This window comes from Mastomys coucha, unplaced genomic scaffold, assembly GCF_008632895.1.
Source record: "Mastomys coucha isolate ucsf_1 unplaced genomic scaffold, UCSF_Mcou_1 pScaffold6, whole genome shotgun sequence".
Lineage (NCBI taxonomy): Eukaryota > Metazoa > Chordata > Mammalia > Rodentia > Muridae > Mastomys > Mastomys coucha.
This window is the reverse complement of record NW_022196912.1, coordinates 116943998-116966074: the sequence shown is the minus strand read 5'-3', so window position 1 is coordinate 116966074 and position 22077 is coordinate 116943998. Positions and strand designations below refer to the sequence as shown.

At 42.5% G+C, this 22077-nt stretch overlaps 1 protein-coding gene and 1 long non-coding RNA gene across 10 annotated transcripts in view; one reads left to right on the top strand and one right to left on the bottom strand.

Moving 5' to 3' along the window:
• Positions 1-22077, bottom strand: part of Unc79 (unc-79 homolog, NALCN channel complex subunit) — a 236757-nt gene that overhangs the window by 70735 nt on the left and 143945 nt on the right. For 5 of the 9 annotated variants that reach the window (XM_031357583.1, XM_031357577.1, XM_031357580.1 and 2 more), the window contains 6 exons: positions 21278-21343; positions 13279-13565; positions 9776-9958; positions 9306-9468; positions 6767-6916; positions 4913-6133 (listed from right to left, as the gene is read on the bottom strand). In XM_031357583.1, coding sequence (XP_031213443.1) covers positions 4913-6133; positions 6767-6916; positions 9306-9468; positions 9776-9958; positions 13279-13565; positions 21278-21343 — 2070 coding nt within the window. The remainder of the gene's footprint in view (positions 1-4912; positions 6134-6766; positions 6917-9305; positions 9469-9775; positions 9959-13278; positions 13566-21277; positions 21344-22077) is intronic. The other 4 variants (XM_031357586.1, XM_031357579.1, XM_031357581.1 and 1 more) reach the window with 3 other exon arrangements.
• Positions 1172-3266, top strand: LOC116080900. Its single transcript, XR_004114661.1, has 3 exons — positions 1172-1281; positions 2338-2466; positions 3165-3266. It is a non-coding gene; the product is annotated as an uncharacterized LOC116080900 (long non-coding RNA).

The following is a 22077-nucleotide window of genomic DNA, read 5'->3' as shown; positions in this document are numbered from 1 at the left end:
CTTAGAGGTGGAAAACCAACCCAGGATGGCACTCCCTCTGGGAAACGAGGAAGAACCAACAGGAGAGAGAAGTAGTGATTACTGACTAGAAGGAAGCCCAGGTGCATGCAGTATCCACTTGAAGTAGGTTTTATCAGTTATGTCAAATATTGTAGCTAAGCCAGAGGGGATGCTTCAAGAGCTAACCATTAGATTTAGCAATGTAGTACCTTGGTGATCTTGAGAAATACAGTTTTGTTGTTATAGTGGGGAGAGGGTGAGAGAAAAAATATCCTGTAAGAAAACTGGAAAGAGGAATAATTAATTGTTAAAAGAACTGCCTGTGGTGGCTGGAATGATAAATGTCCCACACTGGCTAATGATCACTTGACCTCCAGCTGGTGGCTGTTTGGGGGAGGTTGTTGAACTGTCAGGAGAATGTTTTTGTGCATTGTGTAAAGATTGTTCTATTATTCAAATGCTGGTTTCTCTGCCAGCAGAAAGTTGAGTGCAGACCCTATGGCATTGTTATTCATATGGCTACGTTATTTCTTGTAAACATTTCTTCTTACACCATCTGATTGGCTTAATAAAAAGCTGAATGGCCAACAGCTGAGGCAGGAGAGGAAATGCAGGACTTCCAGGGAGAGACAGGACTCTGGGAGACAGGTATGGAAAGACTTGCCGGCCAGATGCAGAGGAAGTAACAGGTGTTATTACCGAGCCGACTTAACAAGCCATGTGGCGGGACAGAACCAGATGGTTGGGTTTGCTTAGATGACGTAATTGAGAGTCTGTCGAGCGAAGGCCAAGCTTTCATAACAGTAAAAGGTCTCCCAGTCATTTCTGGGAGCTGGTCGGTTCGAGACTATCCTGTTATAAATGGTGTCCCACGCTGGGTGCCAAATACAATATGACTTTCTTGGATGGCCTTCTCCTGAATAATGACCTAGAGACCTTTTATTAATGATGAATGCTTTAGTCCTTAGCTTGGCAGACACTCAACTGGCTCTTAACTTAAATTAACCTATTTATTCTATGTTCTGCCATGTGGCTTGTTGCCTTTCCTCAGTTTTATAGGTCTGACGTCCTGCAAGTCTGGTTGGCGAATCTCCCTTCCGTTGACTATTTCCCAGAGTTCCACACTCAGCCGGATGTCCCGCCTATCCTCTCTTGCCTAGCTATTGGCCGTTCAGCTCTTCATTACACCAATCAGAAGGTGCCTTAGTCAGGCGAGGCAGGACAGAGAAATGTCTTCACATGGTGTACAAAAGTACTCTTCCAAGATGGAAACTTAAACAGGTAGGCTTTGATGGAGGAAGTGTGTTGTTACGGCTTTGAGGGTAGAGCCTGACTCCACATCCTCTTCCTTTTCTCTCTGGTTCCTATATATAGATAAAAATGACTAGCCAACTTCTTCCTGCCGCCACCACGCCATGCCTTCCCCACCTTGATGGGCTCTATCAAGGTGAACCGTGAGGCACAATAAGTTCTTTCTTATGTTGTGTTTGTTCAAATTATTTTTATCACCACAACTGGAGAGAAAAGCAAAGCCCTGCCATTGGAGCCTTTTTATTTTTAAGTAAAGAGCAAAATAAGATTATGTCTGCACGCTCAAGTTAGAAGTCCTTTAAAAGTAGAAATCATGGAGGACAAAGAGTGAAGAATGTTGCCTGCATCCCAGGGTAGATAAAAGAATCAGGATTTGACCAGAAACCAAATGTTTAAATATAAATGCCAGGGGAGGAGGCGGGAGGTGGTGTGGATCGTGGAGAGGAAGCACATCTTTGTGATCTTGTGATCTTGCCAGTAGACCTCTGGGGAGGAAAGTGGCTACGAAATAGTTAAGTAGGAGAGCGAACTGTGGACTGGAATACACCATATAACTGGTGGGTAATTCCCAGTTAAGGCTTGTCACTGTGACTCTAAAATGACAGGATCCACATTATACATTTTTTACCTAAACATATCCATCATATGGGGCGGGTACTAGTGCAGGGTGAGTGTGATTTCATGAGGGATGTATTCATTCAAGCATGTTTGAAAAAGGAAATGCCAGAGAGGATACAGGTAGGGATGAGTAATACTAGTGGACTTGAACTTAAGGTGAAAAAGAAAGATATGAAGTAGGAGATGCTAAAAAGACAGTAGGGTCAATAAGTACTGGCCAGGAGAGTGAGAAGAACCGCTAATCAAAGAACAGTAGGTACAGCTGAAATCACAGGAAGAGTATAGTTGATTACAGAAATGAGTACTTGAACCCCATGGTTCCAGGGAGATAGAATCCACCATGCTGGGGAATGTGCTGCATGGTGATGCCAGTAGGAAGCTGGCTGGCCGTGTTTTATCTATACACAGGAAGAAGACATCGACACTTAAGAACAGTAAGAATGTTCACAGGGACATATGTGTTGATGGATCAAAGAGCAAAGGAGTAGTGAGACTGTATGTCTGATGGTCAGATGACAGCAGCTGTGGGTCTTAGAGGTAAGGATAGAATGGGCTGAGGGTGGCCATGGTGAGTGAGATAACCCCTAACCCCTGGCCCAAGCCCAGCGGCACATGTCAGTTACATGGGCTTTCAGGAAACCTGTGTCCTTGGGAAGAGCCAGCTCCCATTAGGTTAGAAAGGTGAAGGAAATTAGAGAAAGGCAGAGAGAGAGAGAGAGGGAGAGAGAGAAAGAGAGGAGAGAAGAGAGAGAGAGGAGAGAAGAGAGAGGGAGAGGGAGAGAGAGAGAAGGGAGAGAGGGGATTCTTCTGTGAGGAACCTGTGGGTATCTGAAGTGGTAGGAGAAGGTGGCATGGAAATATTTTCAAAACTGGAGGCATACAAGGTCTTATGGACAGTTAAAGCGCAGCCCAGCTCATAAGTCTTCGCACAGTGACAGCCACCAGCAGAGAGGTGAGACCTATTCTCTAAGCAATTATCAAGTGAAGCTGTCAGTCTGAATGGATACGGGAGTGTGGGTGTCTGGGCCTCTCTTGCTTCTGCTAGTAGAAGCAGGAAAACCTGAGTCAGACACGGAATCCTCCTTCCAGTGTCCTCCATAGGAAAAGGGACAGACATATATGCCTGTGGAAAGTGGGGTCTAAAGAGCTAGCTGATGGGTGATATACATTATAAAAAAAAAAAAAATGAGACAACCATGAGTCTACCATCTTCATATATTTCTCTCTTGTTCTAGGACCAAATAAATGACTATAAACACAGAGAGAGAGAGAGAGTGTGTGTTCCCCTGGTATCTTTGGGAACAATTAAAAATAAGGATAAATAAAGAAGATTAAAACAGATGCATATACTAGTATGTCTTATGACCTACATACAACCTGTTTATCATAAATGCTTATCATGCAGACCTTGTTTCTTACACTCCTATCATAGACCTATATAGTTTCTGAACCAATTCTGTCCTTAAATGCAGCAGTTTTCCTGACTACAAATAAGATAAAAATGTCCACATTTCCCTCAAAACCTTCTTTGCTGGCTAAGCTTTCCTGATATGGCAGGACACCACCCCTACCTGGCTAGAACATGACCCTTTCCAAAGACATAGCTGCTCACTTGACAGGTTTTTTACAATGTCTTTGGGGCAAACTGTTGATTGAATCCTGAAGAAGAGATAGAAACCCCTACAAATGTTGGTGCAAATAAAGAAGTCTGAGTTTCTTTCCAAGTAGCTCCTTTGGGGTGGACCATGTCCCAGGGGAGGGTACATAACATAAGCCTTGGACTCCACACGCTGGATTCTAGGTCACCTTCAAGGTCTTGGCCAATTCTTAGTGGTCTCTGGTTTCTAAGTTATTTCTACTGAAGTAACTGAGCTAGCCAACTCCATTTTTCTCAAGAGCTTTAATCACCATTATCACTCAGACAAGGAGAAAGCACCCCTTATCCAGGTTATGACTGGACAGGAGGCTGGTTTTATGAATGAGGTGACTATCAGCCACATTTTAAAAAAAAAGAAAAAAGAAAAAGAAAAAGAAAACATAAGAAATGTCACCTGAGACTGGAAATCCACCAGGAGGTGTCTGTAGATCGGGGTCTAGATTGAAACTGGTAACTTGGGGTTTCTGATGTTTGGTCAGTATGTACAATCCGAGGTGTCCCCTAAATGATTATGTAAACAGCTCATTTACTCTGCCTTTCGACTATATAGTTCACTACCATAAACAGGAGTGTGATGCCTAATTTTGATTGCCAACTTCATAGTATATACCTGGGAAGGGGAATTGCCAATTACATACCAATTGAGGAATTGCCTCTATCAGACTGGCCTGTGGGCATGTCTGTAAGGGCATTTTCTTAATTACTAATTGATGTATGAGGACTCAGACCACCCTGGGCAGTGCCAACCAGAGATAAGAAAGGTTGCTGAGCCTGGAAATGAGCCAGTAACTCAGTAAGCTCCTCCGTGGTCTGCTTCAGGCCCTGCCTCCTGATTCCTACCTTGAATGGTTGCCCCAACTTCCCTCAGTGATGGATTGTGACCTGGAAGTGTAAGACAAAATGAACCCTTTCCTCCCCAAGTTGTTTTGGGAGCAATGTTTTAGCACAGAAACAAAAAGCAAATTATAACAAGAAAGAGGAAAAAGGAAAGTAAAACTAATGATGCAAAATTAATATCTTCTGCTGGTTTAGGAAGGCCAAACTTACTTTTAAAACATCCAGGTGTCAATTAGCCACTGCCTCTTACTGCCCAGAACAGTCAAGGTTGATGGGAAAAATTAGAAACAACAAACACAGAACATTGATGGAGCCGGTACAGCCTCATCTGAATCCAGCACATTGTGGAGAGCAGGCTGGATTCCGAATGGTCATGGAGCAGTTATAATGTCAGCCCTGACATTATAAGATTTCCAGTTTGCTGCATATTTTGTGTCAAAACCCTACCAAGTAAGATGCACAAACCTGAAAGAAGAGATGCAGGCTTACCTGGATCCTTCTGTTCACCCAGTTTGTCTAGGATGTTGAAGGAGATGTCAAGGTACTCTCTCTGGATAGCACTGACGGCAATCTTCCTTTGTTTCCTCTGCCTGGGGACAATCTGAATCTTAAATTCTGATTCCTCGGCTCCATCCTCCTCCACCTTCCTTTCAGGGTTCTGTTCTGTGTCGGACTCAGCACTGGTGTTGGGCTTCTCACTTTCTATTAGATTCTCACCATCTTCAGGAACTTTGAGGAGCACAGTTTTGGGCCCTGATGTTGGCGTCTGCCCTGGCTTTTCTTCAGCTGGGCCAGGTTCGGGGTTATAGTCCACTGACATCTCAGGGACAGCGGATGACTTCTGAAGGAGGTCTCGTTTTTGCTTGAGCGTTAGGGGACTGCCAGAGGCAAACTCTCTCAGCTCCTCTGATTTTGACAGCTCTTCAGAGTCTGTGAGGTCATCCAGAGCTGTGACAGTAGAATCGTCATTGCTCACTGACTGGTGGTTTCCTGAGTCCTTGGAAGAAAAGTCTTTGGAACAGTCCTCTACACTCACCTGCACAAGAGGAGTTGTGCTCAGGCTGAGGACAGAGGGCTGGCTGGGGATGGACGGGGAGGAGGCAGCATTGTTACCCAAGGGACCACCATTCCCTTGGTTCATCATCTCTTCTTCTTCATCACTTTCGACTATTCTGAGAGGCGGGAGAGGCTCAAACACCAGAGAGTCACTGTCAGATGTGGACAGTAGAGAGTGTTTCTCTGGCCCAGATGTTGAGTCTGAGGACAAATCTATCAGATCTAAATCCTCCCTGGGAGCAGGCTTTCCTGGGGAATCAACTCTCACTTCAAACGTCTCCATGCAGTTCAACCTAACCTCTGGTATCACCGGCCTTCGTGTTTCTTGAAAACCTTCAGTGCCTGGATTCTTGGGGATTTCGGTATTGTCCGGCCTCGTAGCAGAATTCTGTCTAGAACGTCCGTGGTGGTCATTTTGCCGTTGTGTAATATAAGCAGCTTGGGCAGGAGGCTTATCTATGTCACACCGATCTATGCAGGACTTCCTACGATGCTCATCTAACGTAAACAAGAGGGAGTCTGCATTCCCTATATCAAGAGATTTTTGTTTTAAAGAGCGTAGCTTTTTTTTCTGAATGCTTTCTTCTCTCACACAGTGTAGAACGCTGTCTGGTAGCGCACCCGTTTCTCTATATTCGGCCAGCTCTATTTCACCTGATTAAAACAGAAAGAGCTAGTACTATTTCCCTCGGAGAGTGTAGCATTTTTCCCCTCATACTTGGGCACACAATTGGCACAATTCATAATTATAATCCCAGCTCTACCAGAAGGGAAAACTGACTTTCTGGCCATGTTTTTGTGAGATTCGTTCTGATTTCAAAAACTGGGAAACTTGGGTACCAAAGAAGCCCAAGTAGTGCTTTAAGATCGAATTTCCAAAAATGAAGCTTTGAGGTGGCTCCTCAGCTCTGATATTTCATTAGACATTAGAGAGGAGGACTGGTTTGGTTTGGTTTGGTTTTGGGTGTTTTGTTTATTTTGTTTTGTTTTTTGGCTGAGGCAGATCTAGGAATGTGTATTCAAATTGTGTGGAAGAGAAGCAAACATTTCGCAACAAATCAAACCAAGCAATGGCCCTTGAAGACAATCATGACATTAATGACGTGTCTGTCAACTAGCGTATATATATAAATGCATGTGTATATATATATACTGCTCGTGCATACATATATATAAAAATCAACAATATCAAGATGTGTAGTAACATAATAAAATTAAGATTTCACCCCAAACAAACAGTAGAGTACAACATTTCTGCATGAAACTACTAAGAGGAAAAGATCATACTTCTCTGCACATTCATCCCAACTGGCTGGCCTTTCACCATCCTGCTGCCGCCTATCCTTTTCAATCTTGCAAAAAAAGTTTGAGACTCTTTATTGCAGGGTCCAGTAGGTGTATCATGAATATCAGATTCATCAAAAACACTATCTTCTTCTAATTGGGGAGAGAAAGTCAAAATTACACTTAGGAGGTTACTCTCTCTTAGGCTGTGTCTACACGAGCATTCAGTGAAAGCATTCTAGAGTGGTCGACGTGCTTTCTGCACCAGCAGAACCTGTCACAGAGCAGCCTCCCACCTCCTGGAAGATGGTGGGCAGCACTGTGAGGAGCATCTCGGTGGTCCGGGAGAGCCTTCCTTGGGAGAGTGTGCCCATTACACTTAAAAGCATATACAGACGCCAGCACTTCATCCAGGAGTCTGGACACTGCTTAAACTCGCCTGTTGCTTTCAGGCTAATTTGACAAAGAGGAAATTAACAGGAGTGGGTCTTGACCTTTCTAAAATATACATATGCCTTCTTGCGATCTGGGAACTGGCATAGACACAGCCTAACAGTACATGCACCTTATGCTTTGTGAATGCAAAATACTGTACTCTACATTTGGTAATGAAACACACAACACACAGAAAAAGCTTAGAAAAGCCACTTGTCATCTCAGAAGCTCCACAGATGGTTATGAACTGAAAGAGTAAACGAAGGAAAAATAAAACAGAAAAATCACATTTCTTCCTATTAGAAGACTCTCCTCTATGGCGTTTATTGCCTATCTGTAATAGATTTTATGGATCCTGTGGGGGCGGGGGGGACCTTTGGCTCTGGTGAGCCAGGGCTCCACAGATCATTTGGTTGCTTGAGGTTTACTAAGCTAGCTTAGAAATCCCTTCTTCTATCCCTGGTGGCTGCTTTTAGGTAAAAATAATCCAGGTAACATGTAAATGAAGCAGGATCCATCATGCTGAGAACCTTAACCCTTTCTTCCCAAAGTTTCCACTCTCATCCTTTTGAAAGGACAAGGCACATATGGGCAGTAGGAGAGAGAGCAGAGGCGTGCACATCACAGCCCAGTGAATGGGAATTAGCCACTGTCTGAGTTCAGCATCTCTGAGACAGCAGTGTTTTAGCTTTAGGGATACCTACACGTGACAAGATGTGACCCAGAGGTGATGACGATACTGAGTCTAGATTTCTTGAGTCTAGGGAAATGTCAGCCCTAAAATTTAACGACCAATTCTCTTCTAATGCACGAGAATTTTACAGTGAATGGAACCTGAAGCATTAAACTTCAGTTGATGGGACCGTAGAAATCTTTTAAATCAAATTAAAAAAACATTAACAATCAAATGGATACAAAGCTCTGTGTGATCTTACACAAAGATGAGACATTTCATCAAGTTCCCATGTTTCTGGGGAAATGCATCAAAATGACCCACTTATTTCTTTTTTTAGGGAAAAAAAATCTCTTTTGAAAACTAGTTTTCTAAGTAAATAGCAATTGTAGCTTGCATTTCATAGCTTTGGAATAATTGTACTCTCTTCCATGATAAAGCCGAGAGGACAAGAAGCTGCCCCTTCCCACCCACCGTAAGTCATCTGGGGTTGGCCTGTCCGAACACTGAGCACACTGAAAATGCCCATAGCTTAAATGAATCTAGGGAATTTTCCAGAGACCTCAGCTGACAAGCAGCACACTCTTCAAGGAGAACTAATTGGTCCAGAATCCTAGCCAGTCCTCAGCTTTATCTGAAATGGACTTGAACCTGGCACTTGGGTCCTTTCAGCACCAAACAGTGGATTAGTGGCCACTGGCCCAGCTTCTTCCTGTACCTCCCCCCAAACCCCTAGTTCTGATTGCTCGACTGCTCGCTGTTCTCCTACTGCAAGGTCATCAGACACTTGGTTCTCTCCCAGGATTAGATCCGATGATGTCACCGCTTATAATTCTAGTTACACTGTGACATTTATCAGAGATACAAACCTTGGTTTTTCCTCTTTCACCTGGGCCTTCACCCAATTTAGCATCCCATCCTAGCATTGCCTTTGAGGAAAGGCATCAACTCTGACAGTGATTTAAACTGATACACCAGAAAACCCTTCGTCTCCAGTGCCTTCAGTCACTCTATACTGAATAATGAGGTTCAGAAAGGCACTTCAGGAAACTGAGACTGAATTCAAAATCTGTGAGCACAAAGTTCAAGGGCAAACTAGAGACCCAGAAATGAAGATTCCACTGACTGCCCACCCAGACAGGTCACAGTCCAAAGGCAAGATGTTTCCAGCATGGAATGGAAGGCTCTAAAAGCTCCCCAATCAAATGCCAGAAAATGGCAGCACTATTATTTTTGATTTCTGCACACTCAGTTCAAAAGGGAAAGCAACATCCCTGAGAGAGCTGAAAAATTAACCAACTAGGAAAGGGACTGTTTTAATGTCTTATGGGATTCTTCTTAAGACTATATGGGGTGCGCCTTGTGCTCCTTAGAAAACATAAAAACTGCTGTCCGGACATACATTGCGTATCCCGGCTAAGTTCTGAGAAGTACCTTTCTCCTTCTCGCTGTATCTGCTTATGTTGCTGTTGTCAGTGTACAGAGGTCCTGCCGTGGCGTGGGGCTTGCAGCTATGGTACTGCGCATTGAGTGTATTGACTGTTATGTGAATCAGGTGCAGCAGGGTCTTGCTGACATCACAGTCTCTGTACGGATACTGTTCAATGGGGGAGAAAATACAAGTGGTTATTTCAAAGGATACATTGCCCCCCATCCTACTGTTTAGCTTTTCTTGTATCTCTCATGCACTAGAAAAATGCATACAAAAGTAACAACATGGCTTCTGACCATACTTTGTTTTATAGCGTCCCCTGTCTCCCCTTGACCACAGATGGCAATGCGGGCTAGATCGCAATGATGCCTTAAATTTTTATCCCATGAAATCTTTATTTGTTAGGTGCTTGTCTAGCACAGTACTCCCTAAGAGAACCTTCCATCCCAGCAGAGGGAGCACAGCCACTCACCTTGTAAAGGATGACGAGCAAGGCCTTCAACCACATCTGCCTGATGTGAGGCTTTAGGGACCAGAGGGAGCAGCGAGGTGGCTGTTGGAAATAATGCCGGAGTTGAGGACAAGAGCAGTATTTGAGCACCTGAACCACGAGGGGGAGAAGGTGTTTGCCCAAGTTAATGTTATAGTCCATAACCTGAAATAGAAGAATATTAGTAACTGAAAGAAAACTATAAATATCCAGAAGTAAAAGGAAAAACTTGAGCCATCATAGCATACAGAGGCACCTCATGAAACATCAATATACATCAATATACAGTATACATGAAAGGGAACCTCACGATAAATCGTAATACTTACAAGTTGATAGTTTTAATCTAATTACCTATTCACTTTATTATGTGTCAAAAATCAAATTGTATCTACTAAAATACCTATTACAACAGCTAACTATGACTAAGCTAGTCTGGATGAAAAGAAACCCTTGTGTTAACCATCAAGAGCGAGGAGATTGTTTAGACAAATCGGGCAAGAGCAGAAAGTTGTAGAATCTTCTAGGACAGCAACTTAGCAAAATGCATTCAGAACTAAGGAAAAAGTGTATATCCTCTATCACAGAAGCGAAATTAATCTGAAGGAGTAATCAGACCAGGGTTCCGAAATGTTTGCATAACGACATTCAGTGTGGCTTTGTTGTGTCAAATTGAAAATTAGCTCCATGTTAAACAATTAATTACATGTTATTTGTGCCAGGTATGGTGGTTGATGCCTGCAATCCCAAAACTTGGAAGGCTGCAACAGAAGGATGTGAAGCTAGCCTGGTCTACATACTGAATACTAGGTTACAGTGTGAGATTCTGTATCCGTAAACAAACAAACGAAAAAAGCAAAATAAATAAAAACTTAATTGTATAAAAGAATACTTTGTAGCCATTAAGCAGGAAAAGATGTAATTTTATATCTAGGATATAAACTTCATGATTATTTGGCTTTTAAAGTCATGTGTATATCAGTATATATAATACTGTATTTAAAAAAAAAAAATTGAGACAGGTCTCATGTAGCCCAGGGTAGCCTATACTTCATTATCCTCCTGTTTTTGCCTTCTGAGTGCTGGGATTGCAGGTCTGTGTCATCTCACCATTTTGTATACTTCTTGTTTGTTTGTTTGTTTGTTTGTGAGGATTGTTATGTTTTGGTTTTGTTTTCATTTTGTTTTTTGAGACAGGTTTTCTCTGTGTAGCCCTGGCTGTCCTGGACCTCAACCTGTAGAACAGGTTGGCTCAAAGTCAGAAATCCATCTGCCTCTGCCTCCCAAATACTTAGATTAAAGGCATGTACTACCACTCCTCCCTATACAGTTATATTATTTTAAAAACTGTGTCAGGGCAGTGGGGTGGCTCATTTGGTAAGGTAATCCTGCTGCCAAGCCTGATAACTTGATAACTTGAGTTGTATCCTTGGAAACCATGTAGTAGAATGAGAGAATCAATCTACAAGTTGTTCTCTGGCCTCACATATATGTCATAGCACACAAAAATAAAAAAAAATGAATGCAAAAAAGTTGTCAAGGTTAGCTTTAAAAACTATGGCTAGTTACAAATGTGTGTGTGTGCGCGCGTGCACGTGGGTGTGTAAATACATGTGGGCATGTATATATGTGGCACAGATTCACGAGTATTTTATACTGTTTAATTTTAAAAAGTATAAAATATAAAGTGTAGACTCAGAAGAGGGGACAAAGAGGGGAAGGGAGGTGATGGTTTTGTAGAATGAGATATATCCAGCTCTCTGCCGCAACAAGGGTAGCTGTCTGCAGGTTACTCTTGCTTTGCTTGTTCGAGTTCACTATATTACAGTCTTTGGAGAAACTGGTAATGCCTGCTGCCTGCTGAGTCCCTGCCACAAGGCAGATGCTGATGAAGATGCACACAGTGCCTTAACTGTAATCCCCCGCCCCCCAAGAGAATCTATTGCCCATGAGAAAACAAGCAGAAAACCTAGGTGGACATAACTGGATAATCATTGTAAAAAATAAAAATAAAAAATAAAACAACAACAACGAAAAAAACCCCTGAGCTCTGTGCATGTCTTTCTACACCTTTGCAAACCGCAGCAGCAACAGATCAAGAGGGTGAGATGTGTGCCACTGGTCTAATTAGACACACACAGAGCCAGAGTCCAGTAACCCTCCTCTGTGCCTCACATCCAAAAGCAATAATCAGGGTGTCACTAAGGTACACCCAAGGGGGTTTACTGCTCAGCTGAATTACTACACTGGGGTCGTGTGGAGTCCAGAGCAGTGTGAGCGCTCATCACTGGACTACAAAGAATGCACATAATACAGCTCACAGAAGGAGCACACAAACGCAGAGAAGCCAGGGGTGGGAGTGCAGGAGGAAACAAGTCATCTTAACTCAGGTCTCTCCATCTGGGGCCAGTGGGGGCCCAATGTTAAACAGGATTCCACTCAGACAAACAAAAAACACTGACCTCTCATTGTTTACTAGGCATAGAGTTTGAGTTTAAGAAGATGAGAGGGTTAAGAGATGGATAGTAGTAATGAGTGCATAATAATAAGACTGTCCCTTCTTAAAAGTCTGTGTGTGAGAGTGCGTGAGGTGTGTTATGCACATTTTTTATGTGTGTATGTGTGTGTGTGTGTTTGTCTTTTTGTGCGTGAGAAAGCACATTGGGTGTACGTATGTGTTTGTGAATTCGGTGTGTGTGTGTGTGTGTGTGTGTGTGTGTGTGTGTGTGTGTGTATAAGCACATGGGATATACACATATGTTTGTGAGTTCTGTATGTGTATGTGTGTTTGTATGTATATGTGTGTGTGTGTGTAAACAAATGGAGTTGATATGTATAAGAGCGTTTAGGAGTTCTTTCTGTATGTACACATTTGTGATCATTTTCTGTATGTATGACTGCATAGGGCATATGTGTATATGTGTTTTTGAACAAGCATATAATTACACATGTGCTCACAATCATACATGCGTGTGCAAATGTGTATAGAACTAGGTCACAGATGATATCAGATATTTTCCTAGGCCCCTCTCCACCTTATTCTTGTAGGCAGTGTCTCTCATTGAATGTGGGGCTCACCCATTAGCTGGGCTGGCTAGCCAACAAGCTCCAGCAACTCCTCTGCCTTCACTGCCCCAGCACTGGAGTTATAGCTACACACTGCCATGTCTGTCCTTTCCACTGGGCACTGAGGACCTCAGCTCAGGCTCCTATGCTTGTTCCACAGGCATCTTACTGGCTGAGATATCTTTATTGTCGTCGTATACTTACAGTGGTTCAGTGTTGTGTTACATATATTTTACAAACATTTCCTTTATAATTCAAAGTTATTAATTCCTCCTCCCTCTTTATATTCCCCTTTACAGACCCCTGCCTTACCAAGTAATTTGAACAAACTTTTACACTCAACACTATCTAAATGGAACGGGACGTCTGGTTTCTATCAAAAACCAAGACAGGACTCCTGAAAGCATTATTACACTTACTTGGGCAATGCCTGCAATAAACGCATTAAAGCATGTTGACAGGCGCATTTTTTGGGGTGCAATCATGAAGCACCCTTCCTGTTGGTCATAGCCAAGTAAAACGTAGAGGTGCCTCTTGACTGTATTGAAGGCCTTTGCGCTGCTGATGTCTGACTCCGCACTGCTCTCATCCCTGGCCATGAACTTCATGAGCACTGTGATCAGCTGGTGAACTGTCTGGTGATCAATGCCAGCATCTTCTGGGAGCAAGTCCTTGATGGTGTTGTCGTTTTCAGGAGACTGTTGTCCTGTCAGTGTAAGAAACACAATCAGTGTGCAGCCAAATCCACTCAAGCAAGTTTACACTAAGTCATCACCTGGCATGGGCAAACCACCGTCCTCTCTTTGAACTTCTACTCTGTAGTTAAAGGTCTATTCTAGATGAGAAACTTAAAGGCACAGTGTGGCGCCTCAGCAAAGGGTCATTCCTGGAACAGAAGCTGCTGGCTCCATCATGTGCTAAGAAACCAAGTTACTCGGAAGTGAGACAGGAATGAAATAAAACCGAGGAACTATACAGCAACACTGTCTTCACAGGGACAGGCAAACACCTAACAAGCTTTGCACTCAGCCATTCTTAGTAGAGCACAAAGTTGTACCCTCTGGGACCAAGACAAAGAAGGCTCTGCCCAGTTTGTACCATATGCTTGGAAGATCAACCCCAGATGCTAAATTTCACTAAGTATAAAAGGATCTGCTGGGGGATTTTTATTAAATTTATTTAAATTATTGTCTCAATTCAATTATGTTCATGAGTCAGCTGGGGCAAAAATATTTTTTTTTTCCAAATGCTGAGAGATTCAGCAGTGTGTACTGTCTGAATTATAAAGGGCCAATGATAAGCCCTGCAGTATGTAATGAGAGACACAGAGGGGAAGGAAAGACAGACAGACAAAGAGAGAAGGGGGGGGGCTTTCAAAAAACATTAAAAAAAAAAAAACAAACAAACAGCACATGAAGATGAGCTGAGAGTTCACATGGAAGAAAAAGCACTGTAGGCCTTGGCTTCCTCTTAAGCTGCTGATTATAGCTGAGTGTCCCCAGCCTTCTAGCCTGCCCCACCCCCTCCACTCTGTGGTCAGGTTTGGTTAGCCTTCTTACTTTTCCTGTATTTATTTGCTTTGGGGTTTCATCAAAGCACTCTGCAGCCTGTCCTTTTGACAAACAACATTAGAATTTCTAAATTAAAATTAAATTTAAGGGTGTGTGTGTGTGTGTGTGTGTGTGTGTGTGTGTGTGTGTCATAGGTTAGAGCTGGACACCAGCATCCTCATCCCTTCATGCAAGAAAAAAAAAAAAATCCTACTGCACAAGGGCAAGCATTGGGTACAAGCTTTCACAAACCTAGCCTTGGTTGCATCTGTTATAGCTATGGTAAAAAATGATGCAGCAGAGATCCAGGGAGCAATTTATAGCCACTAATGGCTTGGTTAGTCTGGAAAAATTCCAATCTATAAAGACCCCACGAAGAGAAGCAAGATAGAAGAAACGTTTCTTTATAGAGAAGAACTGGGCTGCCTGACAGCCACTTCCCTCTGGGACAGTGACATGAAGTAACACCCAACCAACAGTTAGCTCTTATACTTCAACACAGCCCACCTAGAAGGCAGACACCTTGGTTAGCTACTTTCTCAGGTCAGCTCAGAAGGGTTTTGGCCTACCCACCAGTGATACACAAGGAGAGGATAGGTAACAAGTAAAGAGGACACAGAAGCAGCTACACCTAAGGTCGTCTAATCCAGGGGGCCTTCTGACACGTGTCATTATGGACCCGAGATATTAACCTTTTCTGTCTTACATGTCTGTCCATGAAGGCATGCATACCGCATACATGCAATGTTCATACATGCAACGCGCATACATGCAACGTGCCTTAGACATTTTCCCCACTAAAATCATATTTAAAGCACCCAAGATTTTGTTTCTCACATGAGTGGTCCATAAGTATCATTATACAGAGACATTTATCACAAATCAATTTGTGTGGAACTATTTATTTCCGTGAAAGAACAGCAATCTCCAACATCATCATATATTAACCAAACTGAATATAAGATTTAATCAAAAGTAATTCTTATATAAGTCTCTGAAAACAGTACATATACATATATAAACATATATATATGTATGCATAACATATATATATATATATATATATATATATATATATATATATATAACCATTAAAAATGTCTCTTTGGGGGCACAGGGATTTGGCTCATCAGTTATGAGCACTTGCTGCTCTTGTAGAGGATAGGGGTTCAGTTCCCATCACCCACACCTTGCAGCTCACAATCACCTGTGACATCAAATCCCTTCTCTGGCCTCTGCAGCACCAGCATGCATGTGGTACACACACAGACAAGCAGGCGTGCACACACATAAATAAAAAGCATACTTTTAAAAAAACCCTACTTTTGATCTCCTCCTTCTGGAGTATTAATTTACAATAATAATATTACTGCTTCAGGTAAATTGATAAAAAGAAACATATGACAATTGTGTGCATGTAGAAATGGTTCCAGTTACTATAGCAGCAAGCAATACTGCTCTAGCAGGTGCCAGCACCCAATTCCTTCAGCTCTGGGGTGAAGTGTTAAAAGAGCATACATCTCTCAGCCATGCCTGGCTCCTCCTTGTCTAGCAAAGCCTGACTCCTAAATGGAAGTGGAAATGGTTAAAAACTACTTTGATTTCTGTCCTTATGAGGTAGGGACCTCAGAACAGAGAGAGCCCTGCCCCCAGTTCACTGTCTCAAGTCACAGGCGAGAAAAACAACTAATCTAACTTCATCTGAACTATTCCAAGGTTCTCCTCCCCGTTACAAGGGGCACGGTTTTTTAAATTCTCAGCAAATCATATTTCCCCGATGGCTGAATGTCATGTCTTATGTGGCCTCCTTTCAGTGACCTGTGCTTCAGAGTGACTGATGCTCGCTGCTTTTAGTCTGCCTTTCCTCAACAGCCAAGATGAGATATTTAACCAGCGTGCATAAAGTAAAACACCATTTCTCTCTCCTCCCACCCTGGACAGGATGAGTTGGCATTTAGCTCGTCATCTTCTATTAGAATCAAGTGAGCTTATGGCAGGCAGATACACCCTTCCTAAGGAAAGGTGGCCCCCATCAAAGCCCTATGAAAAATGAGCTGTCCAACTGGATGAACTGCTTATTTACTACTACTTTAATTATCTATAGAAGATGTAAAATTTCCACCTCGAAACCAAACACCCGCAATACATCTCCTGAGGCATGGCAGTTAGAACAGCCACTAGTCTTCAATTCTAGTCCATGTGGTTCCTTTATCTTCCTTAAGCATAGCGGTGTATGTTTAAAAGTTTGAACATATTGACATCATTCTAACGCTGTAGGCAGAGCTAGCCTACTATCATTTAGTGTGGGCTGAGTTCTCCCCAGCACATTCAGAATGGAGGAACTGACAGAGCTCTGAAGCAGAATATGTCACAGACTCAGATTACTTGGCGCCAGGCAGGACCGGGATCTGCTTCTCCAGATTTACCTCCCCACCCTCCCACATTGCTGAATGCTAGGCATTCCCAAAAGCTGTGGTACCCATGCATTTCAGAAGAGCCAACACTAGCCCACCCTTATTTTTGCTCATGGTGATCTCTGCTTTATGAGGTGGACTTCCACCCATTCCCTCATGTTGAGCCATGAGTCTACCTTCCAGAAGCCTAGGCCCACACTCCTCTCAGAATTGGATGTGGTCTCTATATTCTGTTGTGTTCCAAAGAAGAGAGAGGAGAGGTGGGAGGCAGGGGGGAAGGAAAATTTCCTTTAGCTTCCCAAATAACGTTTATGCAAGGTAGAGCTTTATCTGTTTGTTGACTTTATTTTCCCTGTAAAAGCACAGGGCTTGAAGGCATGGGCTATGCCTTTTTCATCTTAGCATCCTTCACAGAACACGGGGTGGTGTCTGGCATATAGTAGACACTCATTGTTCATAAATGTCTAAGTGAACTGAATTCAAAAACTGCTCTTCTCTGTCAAAATGACACATGGAAAAACAAAGACCACTTCCATGAGTTTGTTTTACATTTGATGTAGAAATCCCCAGGTCAAAAACTGTATATTAGGCTGCATTCCAATCTTATGCACACACTCATCTGTCAGCTAAAAGCTTTTCTCATAACAGGTCTAGTGTGTGTGTGTGTGTGTGTGTGTGTGTGTATGTGTACATGTGTAGGTGCTTGCGTGTGTGTGTGTGTGTGTGTGTGTGTGTGTGTGTGTGTGTGTGTGCATTTTGGTATATGTGCTTGTGCATGCATGTATATATGCATATGTGCTTGCATGTGTGTGTGTGCATATGCTGGTGGCTGACTTCAAAGCTCATGTGCTCCTCCTCCCTGCCTTTACTTCTTCTTAGCTTATGTCCTGTCATCGTGTGCTTATACTGTGTGCTGGTTATGGGTTTTTGCTTTGGCTTTATTTTGTTTTGTTTGTTTGTCAGTGACACAAGCTAGAGTCATTTTGGAAGAGAGACTCTCATCTGAGAAAACACTTCCATCAGATTCCCTGTAGACAAGTCTGTAGGGCATTTTCTTGGTTGATGACTGATGTGGGAGGATCCAGACCACAGTGGGTGGCGCCATCTATGGGCAGGTGGTCCCAGGTGGTATAAAAAAGCGCACTGAAAAGGTCATGAGGAGCAAGCCAATAAGCAATGTTCCTCTATGGCCTTTGCTTCAGTTCCTGCCTCCAAGTTCCCACCTTGAGTTCCTATCCTGACTTCCCTTCATGATAACCTATATATAAGCTTTCTTCCCTGTCTGTGTTCAGTTATGATGTTTATGACTGAACAGTAGAAAGCAAACTATAGCAGTACCCATTAATGAAAACCTGGATGAAAAGCCCCCCGTGGCTTCAGCTGATGAGATGCACTTCTCCTGGCCCATCTGATGGGAACCACCCTAGGTGCTATCACTTTCTCCCGAGATGAGCACTGGCTGACGGCCGTGTTTATCTCCCTTCCTTGCCTATAAGTCAGTTGACACTGTAAACATTTCTCTCGTATCTTTGTACTGTTTCCTGGGAGAATAGATGCAGAAATGTTTGTTCAGCAAGTTACTTCTCAGAACTATCACTGCAAACACAAGCATTCCAACAGGAACAACTGGTACCCCAGTGGTCAGCAGGCACTCTGCAAGCTAGGACATGAATAGTACATCATCTATAGGACAAAAGAGCTCAGAGAGAAGTTGTTTGAAATTCCAGGCATGGCCACTGAAGAGGAAGCAGGAAAGGCCAATACAAGACATTTTTTTTTTTTTTACCAGTTCTAACTAGCATGAGGCACTTTTTCTTCTAGGTGTAAATGTGGATAACAAGATCTCCAAATTTCTCTACAGGCTGGAAGAATGTGTGGACTGGGATAGCTCTGGACCAACCTGGGGAAAGTCTTTTGTCTGGACACTGGAGGACTGAATACCAGGTCAACCAGATTAGTGTCTTCAGGTGCTACACGGCAGAAGCTCATAAAGCCAACCATTGAGAGGCTCCTACTGTAGTGGAAAGCAAGCAAGCCAAGTCTCTTAGTCATGTTTTAAACTGATGAGGCCTTAAGCCAGGCACTAAGCAGAATGTAATACAGTAGTGTTTCAGTTTTCCTCTCTGTACACAGAGTGGGGAGAAAAAATACTTACAGATATCAAAGGTTCTATAAAGTCAAAGCTAGGCACCTGTGTAAACACACTATAGGTGAAGAGGCACAAAATGTACATGAAATAATTATATCCTCTTACTTCCCAGTTATTCCAGGGGATGAGAAACATTCCAAGAATACTATTTATATGCACCAAAGACTTTGGCTTGACTCCTATATACAGAGGAAAACAGCTTTTTATAGGCCTTGGGGGTATACCACCTGTCTATAGAAAATCTTTTATTTGCTGTGCATGAAGGCTAAGAGTTATAAAAATTATAAATTTTTAAACCCAGAGCCCCAAAGTCCAGCATAAATGTCAATTAGAAGCTTTTTGCTGCATAATTAAAATCGCATCTGGTTTGTTTCAGGCCTAATCAATAGGAAGTCTGCAGAGGGACTCACCACCTGGACTAAACAAGAGTCCCTGTATCAGGCAGCAGGCAGTTTACTTCCACTTTACCCTATCCTGCAGTCATCTCATCTTCTGATGGGGCATGCCTTTGCTTCCATGGATCCAGTAAAGGGTAATTTATAGATACAACCTTAGTTTCACAGCCCCTTAAAAGCTTTTGCCAAACCACTTCCAAAGGCAAGCTTCTCTCATCGAGTTGTCATGTGGATTCTCTGTCCAGAGGTTTTAGCTTCATAGTTTAAACATTCCTGTTATCTGCTCCTTCCCACCTGGTCATTTTGCTGGGATAGGAGCTCAAGGCTTTCTCTTAACCTCAGTGAACACAGGAACGTTTTCCTATAGGATGTCAGGGGCTCCTTTGGTTAGATTATTAGAATGGAAGATAATAACTATAGACTGGCCTCTCAAGGAAGCTTGGACAAAAAGATCAGCCTCAAGATAAAATGGAGAAAATATATGAAATGGCTTAAGAGTTTTCTCCAAAAGGCCCCACTGAAAGGGAACTGGATGGGTCTCACCTTTCCTTCCTTCCTCCCTTCCATCCTTCCTTCTTTCCTTCCTTCCTTCCTCCTTTCTTTCTTTCTTTCTCTCTTTCTTTCTTTCTCTCTTTCTTTTGATCTATTTATTTTTTATTTTATGTGTGTGCATATATGTATGACACATGCCTGGTGCCCTAAGAGGCCAGAAGAGGGTATCAGATCCTCTAAAACTGGAGTTACAGAAAATTGTGAACCATCATGGGGGCACTGGGAATTGAACCTTGGTCCTCTGCAAGAGCAGTCAGTGCTCTAAATCACTGAACCCTCTCTCCAGCCCAGAACTTACCTTTTTAATGACACTGAGTGTCATTAGATCAGAAGTTCTTGTGAATCTCTCTCTCTCTCTCCCACCCCAAAGAAGAGATGTGTATAAATCAGAGAAGAGGGACTCAGCCACCTGTTTGCCATTCTGTGTCTTTTGATCCCTTTCAACAAAGAATGGAGATTTTTTTTTGACGGCACCTACTTCCTGTATTCCTGATCTCTGGGGCCCTTTCATCTCTCCCACTCCTGAACTTCTAGGTTTGCAGTGTCTTGTTTTATAATACACTCATGATCTTCAAAGTCTTCTTACATAAATTTTTTTCTCAGGGTGTCATACTACTTTGAAAAGTTTTAAGTTAAACTTATTCTCAGGTTAGAATCCAAATATTTATAAAAAGATATAGAGTGAGCCACTGAGGTTGACATGACAGACACACAAGTGTTCAGATGCCCATGGTCCCTCAGCGAATGGTGGCCCTCTTTGTGTGGACAGCATTCAGTTAGCATTGTCCTTGCCAATATCTGCTCGATGCTTGGGATACTGATGCTGAGTTATACCCCCGATAAGGAACAGGACATGATAAGCTACGCTGTGTCACCCTGAATAAGACCTTCAGATCCTTCAAACAGTGGGAATGCTCCTGAGAAACAGAAGTGCTCAGATGAGCAGCTACGAGGATGAGATGATGGTGATTCAAACACAAAACCTTTCAAAATGCAAATGAAGTGTGTGCTTTATCTAAAGAAAACTCTCACCTATGAATGTAGTGTTTCTATGTGTAGCTTACACATACAAACATAAGTCACATAGCAGCAAGGAGTACAATCCTGGTCACTCCTGCTGTCTAGGGAGAGGTGGGCAGTTACATGCTTCTTACTGGACCAAAAGTCAATGGAGTCAGAAATCACCTTCTTAGAAAACGGTGTAAAGAATTGGCGTACCAACAGCCCAGACACTTGAGACCCTTCAGGGCTCACAATCCTAGTATCACTCTGGTCCAGTGAGAAACACTTGGCTTTTTACCTTGTCCACCTATGATAGAGACACTTGAACATGGCCCTTCAACGTCGGAAGTACCCACCTGGCGTCTGTTCAGGTGTCCCACCGAGAGCCGGAGCAGACTGCTCATGCCTGGTCAACCTCACAGCTTAAAAATCAACAACAACTCTATTGAAATAAGCATTAAAGACAACTTGAGCCTAGAAAGATAGCCAGTGCTGAACTGCACTGGCCAGCAGAAGCAAGCTTAGCTTTCTTATTTGTAATTAACATCACATAAAAGATGTTTACTCCAAAATTTTTTTGTTTTGTTTCTGATTTCAAGAAAAATTTCTTAATGTCATTTTCAATTCTAAAAGCATCAAAATGGCTGGTGAATTAATTATCAAGAAATAAGAATAAATAAAATGAATACCCCCAAGCTAGTCAGTTAGTTTATTAAAGAGTTGGAAAACTCATATTCAAGGGGCAGTTAATTTCATCTAGGGTGGGTGTCCTGGGTCTGACAGCAGCCTCTCCCAGGGTCACTAGGAATTCTTCTTCAGTGTGAACTTTGCTCCCTGATAAGCTAAGGCTATTAATTATATAAAAGGCTTCCCACCGACTCTTCTAAGGTTCAAAATACCACATACTCAGAGCTTCTCATAAAAAAGAAAAATGTAGCAAAGAAAATCAAATCATATTTATGATTAACATGATTATGTTATATCAAGTTGTTCTGTAATAAATGCCAATGAAAATGCAAATCTTTCTGCTTCGGACAGGAGAAGTGTGCTTAAGGTGTTAAAAACTGATGGATTGTACAGGTGGTATTTACAATTAAATTATTTAAATATATGCATTCATTCAGTAACTCATTTAAATATTCTCATTCATCCATTC